The sequence below is a fragment of the Panulirus ornatus genome, chromosome 49 (assembly GCF_036320965.1).
Source record: "Panulirus ornatus isolate Po-2019 chromosome 49, ASM3632096v1, whole genome shotgun sequence".
NCBI classification, from domain to species: Eukaryota; Metazoa; Arthropoda; class Malacostraca; order Decapoda; family Palinuridae; genus Panulirus; species Panulirus ornatus.
In genome coordinates this window covers 2,134,441-2,153,287 of record NC_092272.1, presented here as the reverse complement: position 1 = coordinate 2,153,287, position 18,847 = coordinate 2,134,441, and the positions used below count along the sequence as shown (strand labels likewise).

The window sequence follows — 18,847 nt, the reverse complement described above, 5'->3', positions numbered from 1 at the left end:
ATATATATATATATTATCCCTGGGGATAGGGGAGAAAGAATTCTTCCCACGTATTCCCTGCATGTCGTAGAAGGCGACTAAAAGGGAAGGGAACGGGGGGCTGGAAATCCTCCCCTCTCGTTTTTCATTTTCCTAAAGAAGGAACAGAGAAGGGGGCCAAGTGAGGATGTTCCCTCAAAGGCTCAGTCCTCTGTTCTTAACGCTACCTCGCTAATGCGGGAAATAGCGAATAGTATGAAAACAGCTAAATGAGTGTGTTAGCGGTTTTGATGCACGAGACCGGGTTATAGTGATGGGTGATTTGAATGCAAAGGTGAGTAATGTGGCAGTTGAGGGAATAATTGGTATGCATGGGGTGTTCAGTGCTGTAAATGGAAATGGTGAAGAGCTTGTAGATTTATGTGCTGAAAAAGGACTGATGATCGGGAATACCTGGTTTAAAAAGCGAGATATACATAAGTATACTTATGTAAGTAGGAGAGATGGCCAGAGAGCGTTATTGGATTACGTGTTAATGGACAGGTGTGCGAAAGAGAGACTTTTGGATGTCAATGTGCTGAGAGGTGCAACTGGAGGGATGTCTGATCATTATCTTGTGGAGGCTAAGGTGAAGATTAGTATGGGTTTTCAGAAAAGAAGAGTGAATGTTGGGGTGAAGAAGGTGGTGAGAGTAAGTGAGCTTGGGAAGGAGACCTGTGTGAAGAAGTATCAGGAGAGACTGTGTACAGAATGGAAAAAGGTGAGCACAATGGAAGTAAGGGGAGTGGGGGAGGAATGGGATGTATTTAGGGAATCAGTGATGGATTGCGCAAAAGATGCTTGTGGCATGAGAAGAGTGGGAGGTGGGCTGTTTAGAAAGGGTAGTGAGTGGTGGGATGAAGAAGTAAGAGTATTAGTGAAAGAGAAGAGAGAGGCATTTGGACGATTTTTGCAGGGAAAAAATGCAATTGAGTGGGAGAAGTATAAAAGAAAGAGACAGGAGGTCAAGAGAAAGGTGCAAGAGGTGAAAAAAAGGGCAAATGAGAGTTGGGGTGAGAGACTATCAGTAAATTTTAGGGAGAATAAAAAGATGTTCTGGAAGGAGGTAAATAGGGTGCGTAAGACAAGGGAGCAAATGGGAACTTCAGTGAAGGGCGTAAATGGGGAGGTGATAACAAGTAGTGGTGATGTGAGAAGGAGATGGAATGAGTATTTTGAAGGTTTGTTGAATGTGTCTGATGACAGAGTGGCAGATATAGGGTGTTTGGGTCGAGGTGGTGTGCAAAGTGAGAGGGTTAGGGAAAATGATTTGGTAAACAGAGAAGAGGTAGTAAAAGCTTTGCGGAAGATGAAAGCCGGCAAGGCAGCAGGTTTGGATGGTATTGCAGTGGAATTTATTAAAAAAGGGGGTGACTGTATTGTTGACTGGTTGGTAAGGTTATTTAATGTATGTATGACTCATGGTGAGGTGCCTGAGGATTGGCGGAATGCTTGCATAGTGCCATTGTACAAAGGCAAAGGGGATAAGAGTGAGTGCTCAAATTACAGAGGTATAAGTTTGTTGAGTATTCCTGGTAAATTATATGGGAGGGTATTGATTGAGAGGGTGAAGGCATGTACAGAGCATCAGATTGGGGAAGAGCAGTGTGGTTTCAGAAGTGGGAGAGGATGTGTGGATCAGGTGTTTGCTTTGAAGAATGTATGTGAGAAATACTTAGAAAAGCAAATGGATTTGTATGTAGCATTTATGGATCTGGAGAAGGCATATGATAGAGTTGATAGAGATGCTCTGTGGAAGGTATTAAGAATATATGGTGTGGGAGGCAAGTTGTTAGAAGCAGTGAAAAGTTTTTATCGAGGATGTAAGGCATGTGTACGTGTAGGAAGAGAGGAAAGTGATTGGTTCTCAGTGAATGTAGGTTTGCGGCAGGGGTGTGTGATGTCTCCATGGTTGTTTATATATATATATATATATATATATATATATTATACTTCTCCCACTCAATTGCATTTTTTCCCTGCAAAAATCGTCCAAATGCCTCTCTCTTCTCTTTCACTAATACTCTTACTTCTTCATCCCACCACTCACTACCCTTTTTAAACAGCCCACCTCCCACTCTTCTCATGCCACAAGCATCTTTTGCGCAATCCATCACTGATTCCCTAAATACATCCCATTCCTCCCCCACTCCCCTTACTTCCATTGTTCTCACCTTTTTCCATTCTGTACACAGTCTCTCCTGATACTTCTTCACACAGGTCTCCTTCCCAAGCTCACTTACTCTCACCACCTTCTTCACCCCAACATTCACTCTTCTTTTCTGAAAACCCATACTAATCTTCACCTTAGCCTCCACAAGATAATGATCAGACATCCCTCCAGTTGCACCTCTCAGCACATTGACATCCAAAAGTCTCTCTTTCGCACGCCTGTCAATTAACACGTAATCCAATAACGCTCTCTGGCCATCTCTCCTACTTACATAAGTATACTTATGTATATCTCGCTTTTTAAACCAGGTATTCCCAATCATCAGTCCTTTTTCAGCACATAAATCTACAAGCTCTTCACCATTTCCATTTACAACACTGAACACCCCATGCATACCAATTATTCCCTCAACTGCCACATTAGGTCAAGAGAAAGGTGCAAGAGGTGAAAAAAAGGGCAAATGAGAGTTGGGGTGAGAGACTATCAGTAAATTTTAGGGAGAATAAAAAGATGTTCTGGAAGGAGGTAAATAGGGTGCGTAAGACAAGGGAGCAAATGGGAACTTCAGTGAAGGGCGTAAATGGGGAGGTGATAACAAGTAGTGGTGATGTGAGAAGGAGATGGAATGAGTATTTTGAAGGTCTGTTGAATGTGTCTGATGACAGAGTGGCAGATATAGGGTGTTTGAGTCGAGGTGGTGTGCAAAGTGAGAGGGTTAGGGAAAATGATTTGGTAAACAGAGAAGAGGTAGTAAAAGCTTTGCGGAAGATGAAAGCCGGCAAGGCAGCAGGTTTGGATGGTATTGCAGTGGAATTTATTAAAAAAGGGGGTGACTGTATTGTTGACTGGTTGGTAAGGTTATTTAATGTATGTTTGACTCATGGTGAGGTGCCTGCGGATTGGCGGAATGCGTGCATAGTGCCATTGTACAAAGGCAAAGGGGATAAGAGTGAGTGCTCAAATTACAGAGGTATAAGTTTGTTGAGTATTCCTGGTAAATTATATGGGAGGGTATTGATTGAGAGGGTGAAGGCATGTACAGAGCATCAGATTGGGGAAGAGCAGTGTGGTTTCAGAAGTGGGAGAGGATGTGTGGATCAGGTGTTTGCTTTGAAGAATGTATGTGAGAAATACTTAGAAAAGCAAATGGATTTGTATGTAGCATTTATGGATCTGGAGAAGGCATATGATAGAGTTGATAGAGATGCTCTGTGGAAGGTATTAAGAATATATGGTGTGGGAGGCAAGTTGTTAGAAGCAGTGAAAAGTTTTTATCGAGGATGTAAGGCATGTGTACGTGTAGGAAGAGAGGAAAGTGATTGGTTCTCAGTGAATGTAGGTTTGCGGCAGGGGTGTGTGATGTCTCCATGGTTGTTTAATTTGTTTATGGATGGGGTTGTTAGGGAGGTAAATGCAAGAGTCTTGGAAAGAGGGGCAAGTATGAAGTCTGTTGGGGATGAGAGAGCTTGGGAAGTGAGTCAGTTGTTGTTCGCTGATGATACAGCGCTGGTGGCGGATTCATGTGAGAAACTGCAGAAGCTGGTGACGGAGTTTGGTAAAGTGTGTGGAAGAAGAAAGTTAAGAGTAAATGTGAATAAGAGCAAGGTTATTAGGTACAGTAGGGTTGAGGGTCAAGTCAATTGGGAGGTGAGTTTGAATGGAGAAAAACTGGAGGAAGTGAAGTGTTTTAGATATCTGGGAGTGGATCTGTCAGCGGATGGAACCATGGAAGCGGAAGTGGATCATAGGGTGGGGGAGGGGGCGAAAATTTTGGGAGCCTTGAAAAATGTGTGGAAGTCGAGAACATTATCCCGGAAAGCAAAAATGGGTATGTTTGAAGGAATAGTAGTTCCAACAATGTTGTATGGTTGCGAGGCGTGGGCTATGGATAGAGTTGTGTGCAGGAGGATGGATGTGCTGGAAATGAGATGTTTGAGGACAATGTGTGGTGTGAGGTGGTTTGATCGAGTAAGTAACGTAAGGGTGAGAGAGATGTGTGGAAATAAAAAGAGCGTGGTTGAGAGAGCAGAAGAAGGTGTTTTGAAATGGTTTGGGCACATGGAGAGAATGAGTGAGGAAAGATTGACCAAGAGGATATATGTGTCGGAGGTGGAGGGAACGAGGAGAAGAGGGAGACCAAATTGGAGGTGGAAAGATGGAGTGAAGAGGATTTTGTGTGATCGGGGCCTGAACATGCAGGAGGGTGAAAGGAGGGCAAGGAATAGAGTGAATTGGAGCGATGTGGTATACAGGGGTTGACGTGCTGTCAGTGGATTGAATCAAGGCATGTGAAGCGTCCGGGGTAAACCATGGAAAGCTGTGTAGGTATGTATATTTGCGTGTGTGGACGTGTGTATGTACATGTGTATGGGGAGGGTTGGGCCATTTCTTTCGTCTGTTTCCTTGCGCTACCTCGCAAACGCGGGAGACAGCGACAAAGTATAAAAAAAAAAAAAAAAAAAATATATATATATATATATATATATATATATATTATCCCTGGGGATAGGGGAGATAGAATACTTCCCAAGTATTCCCTGAATGTCCTAGAAGGCGACTAAAAGAGGAGGGAGCGGGGGGGCTGAAAATCCTCCCCTCTCGTTTTTAATTGTCCAAAAAAAGGAACAGAGAAGGGGGCTAAGTGAGGATATTTCCTCTAGGGCTCAGTCCTCTGTTCTTAATGCTACCTCACTAATGTGGGAAATGGCGAATGTTTATGAAAAAGAATGTATATAAACAATCATTAGGTACATGCAAAATTTTGTGATGTAGAAGATTCAGACATTTTACAGCTTCACTTAGGTGTATGCTGAGCATATTTTGCCACGTTTAAAGCCCATTAGCCTCTCCCTTTTCAAACAGTCCTTCATGACAGAGCATCAGTGTAGACCATATTCACACTATTATCTTCACATCAGTATAGGCATACAAATATGTAGCCTGTATATCATAAGCAAACACCACATCTGTTCATTTATTGAAAAATTAAGATTCTGAGTAATTAGTATATCTTTATCACCAGATTTCAGCAACGTGGTAAGCAAAAGTGATGTAAAGCTCTTAGCAGAAGCAGACGAGCATGAGGTGGTGCGGGAGGTACAGGAACTGTATGCTGACTTCCAGGCTTTGTCCCCACATTTGTTTTCTCTAAACATGCCCATTCATTGCCATGGTAAGTTTTCAGTCTCACATTGTTGAGTGGGATTGGTTCAGTAGCATCGTGCGAATAATTTCCACTTCACTTCTTGTTTTCAGTTCTTGTCTTTTGTAGTCCTTATGCTTCATGAATATTTTTCTATCATTGATCTGACTCTTTTTCGTGTATAGTCTTTAAAGAAACCACTACTGATATCTCAACCAATTCTTTTATTCATCTTCTACCACTGACTGAAAATTTTCTGCTTGGGAAATAATATTAGAAAATTAATGGAACATGCCTCACCTTGAAATCTTTTAGAACAAACTGTTCATTACCTGATAGAATTTACATAAATTTCAACAGTCTTGAGTTATTTTCTATGTCCATTAGGAGCATTATAGGTTTGTTTGCATATTTCCAGTGGATTACTGATTAGAATTCCACTCTTTAGATTTAGGAATTACCTTCTCTGTAATAAAGTAACCCAGTTGCCTCTGGACAAGAATATTATTTTTCCTGTTGTAGTCATGTTTGTAGAACCAGAGAAGCAGATAGGGTGTCCATCCATTAATTTTGAAAGATGGCTTCAGTATGTATGTTCTTTGTTAATGTATTTAGCTTGCTCCCCTTTGGTGTCAGTGGCACATTTTTTCATATCAGATCAAAGGGTACTATTTTTATGTGTACACCTTTAAATTATAATAAAAATTTATTTCAGAATTTTCATTTTAGGCATGAAGTGGGCAAGTGGGGCACTGCAGCGAACAGTTCAAGGTCTGGCAGCTGTATTATTCAGCTTACAGTTTTTGCCAACCATCCGATATCAGAATAATTCTGAAATGGCACGTAGTCTTGCAGAGAATATTAGGGTAAGACAATTTCTGCAGTTACGTTTTTGGCATATTTCATGCCCTTTGGCTTGTCCAGTAGGAGTTAAAGTAGTTTTAAAAGTTAAGCAGTACATGAAGTGCTGAATGGATTATTGGTTTGATATTACTGTTAGATTATACACTTTCAAGTCATTACAGCTTTATCTATTATCGCTCAAAAGTTTCAAGAGTATATTGGTGCATACGCTGATGGCAAAAAATACAGCTTTTAAAAAAGGAATTGCATAAAGATGTGGTATCCCATTGCCTCTACAAAGTATTTTGATGTCTTTTAGTCATGCTCTTATTTTATGAATGTGAAAACTTGATATTCCATACAAGGTGACTGTCATTAGCTGGAGTATGATTATGAATGACTTTTCCGTGCTTTCACTTCAAAACTTATTTAGAGTATTATATATTATTCATCTCCTTTAGTAATATATTTTTGACTGAGGTAAATTTCCATTTTAAAAAAGTCACCATGTTCAGGTTACATATTCATTGAAAAGGACTTTCTGCTATATATATATGTATATATATATATTGTTCCAATTCACTCTATTCCTTGCACGCCTTTCACCCTCCTGTATGTTCAGGCCCCAATCACTTCAAATATTTTTCACTCCATCCTTCCACCTCCAGTATGGTCTCTTACTTCTCCTCGTTCCCTCCACCTCTGACACATATATTGTCTTTGTCAATCTTTCCTCACTCATTCTCTCCATGTGACCAGACCATTTCAATACACCCTCTTCTGCTCTCTCAACCACACTCTCTTTATTACCACACATCTCTCTTACCCTTTCATTACTTATTCGATCTAACCACCTCAGACATCTCATTTCCAACACATCCACCCTCCTCCACACAACCCTATATATGGCCCACACTTCGCAACCATATATCTTTGTTGGAACTACTACTGCTTCAAACATACACATTTTTGCTCTCCGAGATAACGTTCTTGCCTTGCACACATTCTTAAGCACTCCCAGAACCATCGACCCCTCCCCCACCCTGTGACTCACTTCTACTTCCATGGTTCCATCTGCTGCTAAATCCACTCCCAGATATCTAAAACACTTCACTTCCTCCAGTTTTTCTCCATTCAAACTTACCTCCCAATTGACTTGTCCCTTTATCCTACTGAACCTAATAACCTTGCTTTTATTCACGTTTACTCTCAGCTTTCTTCTTTCACACTGTTTACCAAACTCAGTCACCTGCTTCTGCAGTTTCTCATCCGAATCAGCCACCAGTGCTGTATCATCAATGAACAACAACTGACTCACTTCCCAAGCCCTCTCATCCACAACAGACTGCATACTTGCCCCTCTATCCAAAACTCTTGCAATCACCTCCCTGACAACCCCATCCATAAACACATTAAACAGCCATGGTTTTATTGGGCAGCCAGAACCCATTTGGATGTATCAGAACTGGTGTGAAATATCCAAAGAAGTTTAAAGCAACCCACATGGGTGATCACAAATGCTCTGATATGATAGTGTCTTTGCATATAATTGTGCCAGTGTCTTCTGATCTTGTAAGAGTGGGTACAGTACTGACATATAGTCCAAATGACTTTATTATAATACAAACACATATGACTAGGAATAAGATTTTCCTTGGAAATATATGTGCTGCATGAAAACTGAACATGTATTTTATCTATTTTCTCATAAATATGGAGTTAAGAACTTCGTCAATGAATATAATGATGTATTCCACCAAGAAAAAGTACTGCATTTCAGTACTGGATTATGCCATATTACTGTACATAACAGTCAGTACATACATATTTACAGTTATAGTACATATAGCACTATTTATTGAGTGTCTGATCCTTTAGGCCACTTCAGGATATAATTAGATATGTTGGTCCATGAATCCGGTATTCTTAGTGAAGGTCTAATGCAACGGACCTTCAAATATATTGTCTCCTTGCAGTTATTCTGGTATAGCAAGGGTTCACTGTGTTGATTAAAACCATTATTGTTAAAAGACATTACAGTAATACAATGTTATAGAACATTGTATGCATTCAAACATTTTTTCAATAAAGTTTTTGATATACACTCTTGTAACCAGGGTATTGTCATATCCTTACTTAGTTTCAGCAGGTGCTGGATAAAAAATGCAGTTCTTGAGCATTTTATCACTTGGTTAGACAGGTAAAAAGTGTCCATATTTAAACTCTTGAAAATCTAATAAAAATCCTCATCTTGCTTTTGGCTTGCAGCAAACGATCCTGACAGAAAGTTCCCTATACAACAGTGCTGAAGCCGAAGGCAATACTCTTTTACTTATTTTGGACCGCCGAGATGACCCAGTCACACCACTTCTTCACCAGGTAATATGAAGTGGAATTTGCAGGCTTAAAAATGATTTCCAAAAGAGAGAATGTGGATTACTTGCCTGGGTATAGCTCAGGGGGATTAACTATAGGATTATAAGCCACAGGAACTCATCTTTTTCTCTCATGAATTACTGTTCCATGGCACTCCCACAGTATAGTCCCAGTAAATACTTAGTAGTTTTTCAAGACAGGCAAGTTTTATAATCACTGCAATCTCTTCATTTTACTGCACAGCTCATTGCCATGTATTTTGCTGTTGCCGTGTTTACTGATTTGTACTGTCATTTTTCATAAATATTCCTGTATTGTTATGAGGATCTTGATTGTAGAATGTATTCATCAGATAGCTCTTTTACTGAAAATGTTAGATTGATCTGGACAGGTGATGTGTTACTAGAGTTTTCTCATTTTTTCTAATGTTTTTTCAATGGCAGTTGTTACTTATCACTCTGTGTTCTTCTTGTCAGAGAAGACAGTCATCCTCAAAGATTTTTGATTATTATAATATTAGAGTAATCTGTAAATGCTCTCAGTTGATGGCTGGTTTTTTCAATATTTATTTTTTCCTGATCTCATTATCAATGCAGTGGACTTATGAAGCAATGGTACACGAGCTGCTTACTGTGAACAATGGTCGAGTAAGTTTGGCTCATGTAGCTGGGGTGTCTGATGACTTGAAAGAAGTTGTTATGTCGCCTACGCAGGATGAGTTTTATGCTCGGGTGAGTAGATTGTAAACTTTCACTTCACTTATATTTATTTATTTATTTATTTATTAAACTTTGTCGCTGTCTCCCGCATTAGCGAGGTAGCTCAAGGAAACATATGAAAGAATGGCCCAACCCACCCACATACACATGTTTATACATACACGTCCACACATGCACATATACATACCTATACATTTCAAAGTATAGTGTGTGAAAGTGTGTGTGTGAAAAAAGAAAGATAAGAGTAAATGTGAATAAGAGCAAGGTTATTAGGTACAGTAGGGTTGAGGGTCAAGTCAATTAGGAGGTAAGTTTGAATGGAGAAAAACTGGAGGAAGTAAAGTGTTTTAGATATCTGGGAGTGGATCTGGCAGCAGATGGAACCATGGAAGTGGAAGTGGATCATAGGGTGGGGGAGGGGGCGAAAATCCTGGGAGCCTTGAAGAATGTGTGGAAGGCAAGAACATTATCTCGGAAAGCAAAAATGGGTATGTTTGAAGGAATAGTGGTTCCAGCAATGTTGTATGGTTGCGAGGCGTGGGCTATGGATAGAGTTGTGCGCAGGAGGGTGGATGTGCTGGAAATGAGATGTTTGAGGACAATGTGTGGTGTGATGTGGTTTGATCGAGTAAGTAACGTAAGGGTAAGAGAGATGTGTGGAAATAAAAAGAGCGTAGTTGAGAGAGCAGAAGAGGGTGTTTTGAAATGGTTTGGGCACATGGAGAGAATGAGTGAGGAAAGATTGACCAAGAGGATATATGTGTTGGAGGTGGAGGGAACGAGGAGAAGAGGGAGACCAAATTGGAGGTGGAAAGATGGAGTGAAAAAGATTTTGTGTGATCGGGGCCTGAACATGCAGGAGGGTGAAAGGAGGGCAAGGAATAGAGTGAATTGGATCGATGTGGTATACCGGGTTGACGTGCTGTCAGTGGATTGAATCAGGGCATGTGAAGCGTCTGGGGTAAACCATGGAAAGCTGTGTAGGTATGTATAATTGCGTGTGTGGACGTGTATGTGTATACATGTGTATGGGGGTGGGTTGGGCCATTTCTTTTGTCTGTTTCCTTGCGCTACCTCGCAAACGCGGGAGACAGCTACAAAAAATATATATATATATATATATATATATATATATATATATATATATATATATATATATATATTCTTTCTTTCTTTCAAACTATTCGCCGTTTCCCGCGTTAGTGAGGTAGCGTTAGGAACAGAGGACTGGGCCTTTTTTGGAATATCCTCACCTGGCCCCCTCTGTTCCTTCTTTTGGAAAATTAAAAAAAAAAAAAAAACGAGAGGGGAGGATTTCCAGCCCCCCGCTCCCTCCCCTTTTAGTCGCCTTCTACGACACGCAGGGAATACGTGGGAAGTATTCTTAATCCCCTATCCCCAGGGAAAATATATATATATATATATATATATATATATATATATATATATATATATATATATATATATATATATATATATATATCTTTCTTTTCTTTCATACTATTCGCCATTTCCCGCATTAGTGAGGTAGCGTTAAGAACAGAGGACTGGGCCTTAGAGGGAATATCCTCACCTGGCCCCCTTCTCTGTTCCTTCTTTTGGAAAAAAAAAAAAAATCTTTCCTCTCTCATTCTCTCCATGTGACCAAACCATTTCAAAACACCCTCTTCTGCTCTCTCAACCACACTCTTTTTGTTACCACACATCTCTCTTACCCTTTCATTACTTGCTCGATCAAACCATCTCACACCACATATTGTCCTCAGACATCTCATTTCCAACACATCCACCCTCCTCCGCACAACCCTATCTATAGCCCACGCCTCGCAACCATATGACATTGTTGGAACCACTATTCCTTCAAACATACCATTTTTGCTTGCCGAGGTAATGTTCTTGCCTTCCACACATTCTTCAACACTCCCAGAACTTTCGCCCCCTCCCCCATCCTGCGACTCACTTCCGCTCCCCTGGCTCCATCCGCTGCCAAATCCACTCCCAGATATCTAAAACACTTCACTTCCTCCAGTTTTTCTCCATTCAAACTTATCTCCCAATTGACTTGTCCCTCAACCCTACTGTGCCTAATAACCTTGCTCTTATTCACATTTACTCTCAACTTTCTTCTTTCACACACTTTACCAAACTCAGTCACCAGCTTCTTTAGTTTCTCACCTGAATCAGCCACCAGCGCTGTGTCATCAGCGAACATCAACTGACTCACTTCCCAAGCCCTCTCATCCACAACAGACTGCACACTTGCACCTCTCTCCAAAACTGTTGCAGTCACCTCCCTAACAACCCCATCCATAAACAAATTAAACAGCCATGGAGACATCACGTACCCCTGCCGCAAACCGACATTCACTGAGAACCAGTCACTTTCCTCTCTTCCTACTCGTACACATGCCTTACATCCTCTATAAAAACTTTTAAACTGCTTCTAACAACTTTCCTCCCACACCATATATTCTTAATACCTTCCACAGAGCATCTCTATCAACTCTATCATATGCTTTCTCCAGATCCATAAATGCTACATACAAATCCATTTGTTTTTCTAAGTATTTCTCGCATACATTCTTCAAAGCAAACACCTGATCCACACATCCTCTACCACTTCTGAAACCACACTGCTCTTCCCCAATCTGATGCTCTGTACAAGCCTTCCCCCTCTCAATATAATTTCCCAGGAATACTCAACAAACTTATACCTCTGTAATTTGAACACTCACCTTTATCCCCTTTGCCTTTGTACAGTGGCACTATGCACGCATTCTGCCAATTCTCAGGCACTTCACTGTGAGCCATACATGCATTGAATATCCTTACCAACCAGTCAACAACACAGTCACCCCCTTTTTTAATAAATTCCACTGCAATACCATCCAAACCCGCCACCTTGCTGGCTTTCATCTGCAAAGCTTTCACTACCTCTTCTCTGCTTACCAAATCATTCTCCCTAACCCTCTCACTTCGCACACCACCTCAACCAAAACACCCTATATCTGCCACTCTATCATCTAACACATTCAGCAAACCTTCAAAATACTCACTTCATCTCCTCACATCACCACTACTTGTTATTACCTCCCCATTAGCCCCCTTCACCAATGTTCCCATTTGTTCTCTTGTCTTATGCACTTTATTTACCTCCTTCCAAAACATCTTTTTATTCTTTTTTTTTTTTAATGCATATTCACCATTTCCCACATTACTGAGGTAGTGTTGAGGACAGAGGGCTGAACCATAGAGTAAACATTCTCATTTGGCTCCCTTCTCTGTTCCTTCCTTTAGGAAATTAAAAACGGGAGGGGAGGATTTCCAGCCCCTTGCTTCCTCCCCTTTAAGTCGCCTTCTACGACATGCAGGGAATACATGGGAAGTATCCCTTCTCCCATATCCCCAGGAAAACAGGCGAAAAATGCCACATTCATTCACACTCAGTCTCTAGCTGTCATGTCTAATGCACCGAAACCACACCTCCCTATCCACATCCAGGCCCAACAGACCTTTCCATGGTTTAACCCAGACGTTTCATATGATTGGTTCAGTCCATTGACAGCACATTGACCCCGGTATACCACATTGTTCCAGTTAACTCTATTCCTTGCACGCCTCTCACCCTCCTGTATGTTCAGACCCCAATCGCTCAAAATTGTTTTCACTCCATCCTTCCACCTCCAATTTAGTCTCTTTCCATGATAGGTAGTGTAGATGGGAAAGAATTGCATTTAAAAGGTATGAAAATAACTCTGTATTAGCCTTATATTTACATTGCAGAAAACAGTATCATTGCTTCCATTCCCATGTAACATTATCATAGTATCTTTTTAGTTTTGTTTTCCTAAGAAATTTATCAACACACCTCATTGTAAGTGGGTAATATAATGAATGTTAGTAGCAGGTGATTAAGAGGAGGCAGGAGAAGAGGGCTGGAAATATTCCGTTTGTGTATTACTGTCCAAAAGAAGGAGCAGGGAAGGAGCCAAGCGAGGATTTTTTCCTCTTGGACTTAGTCATCTGTTCCTAACACTACCTTGCTCACACAGAAAATAGCAAATATACATGAAAGAAAAACTTGCGATAAAAATAACTGATATGTAGGTTTTGTAGATTTTTATAGTTAATGTAGTTCAAAACTGTGTACCTCACTATGCATAGCTGATATTAGTGAAACATTGGTAAGTCCAAAGTACCAAAGAAACTTACCTTAGAGTGTATTATTATTATGCAGTCCCGTAAAAAGTGATGGATTCAATTGCAGTGGGATGTCCCTTGGAAAGACTACTTTTTTCAATCTACTCATGATGATATAGCTTTGCTAAAGGTGGCCTGTTGGTGGCAGGTGGAGTCCAGTAACACCAACACAATGAAACAAAGATCCTCCAAATATAACTCCACCTTAACATGACACATTAAATTCTTTGCAACAGCACTATACTTTTTTAATATAAAAATTGCTTTTTTTTTTTTTTTCCCATAGAAAGAGTTGCAAAGAATTTAATGGCAGTCATGTTAAGGTGCAGTTGTATTTGGAGGATCTTGGTTTCATTGTGTTGGTGTTGGGTGATTGTGGTTGCTAAGGGAGCGAGTGATAATTCTGATTGCTCGATTTAGCGTGGTTCTATGTGCTTTTGGCAGAGGGGATAATGATCAAGGAGGTGAGGTGCAGTGGATGTAAAATGATATCCCAAAAAGACTGAACAGTCGTTGTTCTTCATAGTGATTGCCAGTGAATACATCCACCATCATGGCTGGTGTTCATGGACTTTGCCTCCAAGTAATAATCCTACAAATTAGAAGTTACCAAAAAAGAGTCCTAGGATTACATAACTAACTCTTTTATACTTTGTCGCAGTCTCCCGCGTTAGCGAGGTAGCGCAAGGAAACAGACGAAAGAATGACCCAACCAACCCACATACACATTTATAAACATAAACGCCCACACATGCACATATACATACTTATACATTTCACCGTATACATACACATACATACATACAAAGACATACATATACATATATACACATGTACACAATCATACATGGCGCCTTCATCCATCCCCACTGCCACCCCTCCACACATGAAATGACACCCTCTCCCCTGCGTGCATGCGAGGTAGCGCTAGGAAAAGACAACAAAGACCCCATTCATTCACACTCAGTCTCTAGCTGTCATATATAATGCACTGAAACCACAGCTCCCTTTCCACATCCAGGCCCCACAAAACTTTCCATGGTTTACCCCAGATGCTTCACATGCCCTGGTTCAATCCATTGACATCACATCGACCCCGGTATACCACATTGTTCCAATTCACTCTATTCCTTGCACGCCTTTCACCCTCCTGCATGTTCAGGCCCCAATCGCTCAAAATCTTTTTCACTCCATCCTTCCAACTCCAATTTGGTCTCCCACTTCTTGTTCCTTCCACCTCTGACACATATATCCTGTTGGTCAATCTTTCCTCACTCATTCTCTCCATGTGACCAAACCATTTCAATACACTTGTATGGTTATTTAAACATTTTTGGAATTATGGGATGCATATGACATCATAACTTTATTGCTCATTCCTCTTATTTTGCATCTTTAACTTCGAATATCTAGTTACTATCAATTTGATGTCTTATCTTTTCATTTAATACATATCTGGTTTTCAAAGCATGTTCCATTAAGACAATGAATTCTACAATTACAGAGTATGTTCTTGAATTATGGTGAAATTGGACAGACCATCAAGGATCTGATGGAAGAATATCAGAAGAGACTTTCCAAGCAACAAAAAGTGGAATCCATAAATGATATGAAGAACTTTGTTGAGAGTTACCCTCAGTTTAAGGTGAGTACTTTGATTAGAGTTATCCCATACATGAGTAGAAGTGGTTTGCAGTCATTTATTCACACTTAAGGTAAATACTTTTTTGGAGAAATTTCCTCCATCAGGAGCACTACTGAAAAGTAATTGAGAAAGGGTTACCATTACAGTCATTGTGACTTTGGCATATTCATGTGCTTACTTAACTAGAACCATAGAATTAGGAAAACTGGCAAAATTAGGAACAGAAATATCAAACCAGGAGTTTAATTTTCATCAAATGTTTTCATCAAAGTCTAAAAGAATGTGGTGGTAAAATGATATGGAGTGACAGAAAAGAGGAACAGTGTCTGAAAAATTTTGAGTGCAAGGATGCAGAAACTGTCCGTGAGAGGACATGGGGAAGAGAGTTGCAGGTATGGGTGAATGTTTTATCCGTGTAAGAGGGAGTTCTTTGGGGAGAAAAATATGCACAAGTAAAACTGTTTTAAAAACACATTGCAGCATTTGTACCCTTATTTATGTAGGAGACATAGGATAAGGAAATCAGTGAGAATTAAACTGAGTTATATCTCACATTGAAACATCATCATTACCAGTTTGAATTTCAAGTATCCTAGTTTTTAAGTGAAGGAATTTACCGAATATCATTTCTTGTTTTAGTATTGTGATTAATATCCACTTTAGGCTTTAAAAAGTAAGCTGGCTGGATACTTGCCATTTGCTGTAAGCCTCAGAAGATGTACAACTTAGTTTTTTAAAAGAAATTATAAAGTTAAAGTAGAGAGTAATACATCAAATCAAATCGGATACATAATGAACCTGTATGTGCATTTCAAGTACATATTTAAAAAAATACTTACAGAAAATGTCTGGAACAGTGAGTAAACACGTGACAGTTGTGGGAGAATTGTCTCGTCTGGTGGGTACCCACAGCCTCCTTGGGATTTCAGAATGTCAGCAGGAACTAGTTTGTGGGTCTGATCACTCTGCAAACCTACAGGTATTTCATTAGATCTTCTTAAATCATGATTTTTCATTGATAAGTTTCTTAAGTATTAGCAGTAACAAAAACTGTTTACAAATGTACTATCGCTGTCGGTTAGGACCTTCATTTGAAGGAAAAATTAAATATTATGGCTGCAAAAGAAACACAGTGTATACTGTGTATCGATAGATTTTTTAAATACCAAATTGGCGTTTCTACCACTACCACCACCACCACCAACACCACCAATGAAGCTCTCAGTAGACCTCCATTATTACTGTCTGCTTGACTTTTCCCCTCTACCATTGATCATCACTTACAAATACTTAACTCATTGACAGCCTCCTGTTCTCCATTCGAACAAAATGCTGTGGTAGTTTCTATTCTTTTCCACCATGTCTCAGTAGTCCATATCATTCACCCATGCTACCTTGTTGCATGCAGTACACCATCACTGAAAATGTTGAAGAACCAAACGTTTACATAGCCTTTAGGAGCATTATGTATAGACTTCTCACGCTTACCACCAATTATTGTACTACAAGCTCTACCTTCTTTGTAAATACTCTTAACGGCATTCAGAAACCTGAAAAGTGGTAGGGACGTTGATTAATTATTAATTCTAGATATATAGTTGTGTTTTGTATGATTGAAGAAATTTTAAGTATTTCTGCTACATTGATTATTGAAAATACAGCCGATGAGGAAGATCCTAGTTGTTTACATGACACCTCCAGACAGTATATTACTAACACAATCAAATGAGAGGAAGAAATTACCATGGAATGTAGATAGTGAATTTTTGACAGGGAATTTACAAAGTGATGTATCATAATTAAAGATATTTTGACATCTTTACATCATAAATGTACTGATGAGTGGAGATGAGCCCAGCAGGAAAATTATTTCCTTGATTTCCATGTAATGTTTTTTCTTGCAGAAATGTGAACAAAAGTTTTAAGTACTAGTGTCACAGTAGTGCCCTTAACCGACTGTCCAAACTTTGTTTCTGCAGAAGATCTCCCACCTGGTGACAGACCCAAGGGTAAGGGAGGTGGATGCTGTGATACTAGTGATGCTGTATAGCCTGAGGCATGAAGGTCACCCCAACAATGATACACGAGGACTCATTAATGCCCTTAGGAAAAGGAATGTTGGGGACCGTTACTTGAAGGTAAGATTAAAGATAGTCCCAAAAATATTGCTATATTCACTTATTCACTAATTTTAGCTGCCTCTCTGGTAAAATGAGTGAATGGTTGAAGAACTCAGGAAGGTGCACCAACTTGTAAGAAGCTTATTATAATAAATCAATCCAGGTGCAACCTAGTATACTTTCGGCTATATCTGTCACTTACATGTGAGTAATGTGTTCTGTACTGTTGTACATGTATGTGTTAAGAAAAGATGCAGTTGTCTGACAGAGGATGTTGGGAACATAGGCTGCAAGAATGCTGCGAGAGTCTCATCTACTTTGGTGTATGTCTAGACCTGAACACATAAGAGGTTGAAAGGCATATGCACAGGATAGAGTGAATTTTTGTGATGTGGTATACAGAGGACAACATGAAGTCAGTGAACCAAAACATATGAAGCAGCCAGGGGAAACCACAGAAAAGTCCATGGGGGCCTGGTAACAGATAGAAGGCTGCAATTTTGGTGCATTACGCATGACAGCTACAGGTTGGATGTCAATGAATGAGTTGGGGAAACAGCAAACAAGCATGAACAAAAATATAGAAATATTAGCAATTTGTCTTTTTCTTTCATACTATTTGCCATTTCCCGCGTTAGCGAGGTAGTATTAAGAACAGACGACTGGACCTTTGAGGGAATATGTCTTGTAACAATTTTTTATTTCACCCAGTTGCTGTCATCCTTAATGGACTTTGGAGGAGCAAGAGCCCGCCAGAGTGATTTATTTGGCACACAAGTCCCACAGGATGTATCGACAATCAAGAAACGTCTCTTCAAAGTTAGTGTTATTCATACATTTAGTTCATTAGTGAACCCTTTCACTTTCTAAACTTTATGCTACTAGGTACCTTCAGTCTCTTTTCCCAGTTATTACAGCATAGAGGAAAAACAGGCTTATTCTTTCAAGGTATCAGGATGCACATAGAGCATCCACTTCTTTGCAGGTAGCACTGTATACTTTTAATCAAAGAATACAGATACCAAATAAATATAAACTTTTAATCCTCTTCCACACTGGAGTGACTCCTTGGATACATTGGTAAACATAATTATAAGATTGTGATACGAGTCATTTAAGAGTTTATTTCATAATTGACTCTTTCTCTGGTTCCTCAGGGACTGAAGGGTGTTGACAATGTCTACACTCAGCATAAGCCAGTGTTGCTGGAGACCCTAATGGATCTGATGAAGGGTCGTTTACGTGAGGGAGCCTTCCCCTATTGTGGCAACCCACCACCTACAGCAACCAGGTCAGTAGTGTATGCTCACTGCTTTTAAAAGAACTCCTCATGCCTCTGTCACCAGCACTTCCTTTATATATTCATTAATTACCTTCTAATTTGCTGATAACCACGAGGAAAAATGAGACAGTAAGTCTCTAGTGCACTGTCGTGTGATTAATACATCGTCAGCAGGTACGAGAATTCATCCACATTTTTGCATCTCCCCTGATGATGTATTAATCATATGAAAGTGCACTTGGGACTTACTGGGTTTATCAGCATAAATTAGATCATGCACATCACTGTGACCTACTGCAACATTACATTTTTTTGTATCTTAAACTGTC

At 39.9% G+C, this 18,847-nt stretch overlaps 1 protein-coding gene across 1 annotated transcript in view; it reads left to right on the top strand.

Moving 5' to 3' along the window:
* The window catches only part of Vps45 (vacuolar protein sorting 45), a 50,753-nt gene that overhangs the window by 28,294 nt on the left and 3,612 nt on the right, over positions 1-18,847 (top strand). Inside the window, exons 3-11 of the mRNA XM_071690803.1 lie at positions 5,214-5,363; positions 6,063-6,199; positions 8,445-8,555; positions 9,149-9,283; positions 14,976-15,116; positions 15,958-16,095; positions 17,096-17,254; positions 17,948-18,055; positions 18,394-18,527. Coding sequence (XP_071546904.1) covers positions 5,214-5,363; positions 6,063-6,199; positions 8,445-8,555; positions 9,149-9,283; positions 14,976-15,116; positions 15,958-16,095; positions 17,096-17,254; positions 17,948-18,055; positions 18,394-18,527 — 1,213 coding nt within the window. The remainder of the gene's footprint in view (positions 1-5,213; positions 5,364-6,062; positions 6,200-8,444; positions 8,556-9,148; positions 9,284-14,975; positions 15,117-15,957; positions 16,096-17,095; positions 17,255-17,947; positions 18,056-18,393; positions 18,528-18,847) is intronic.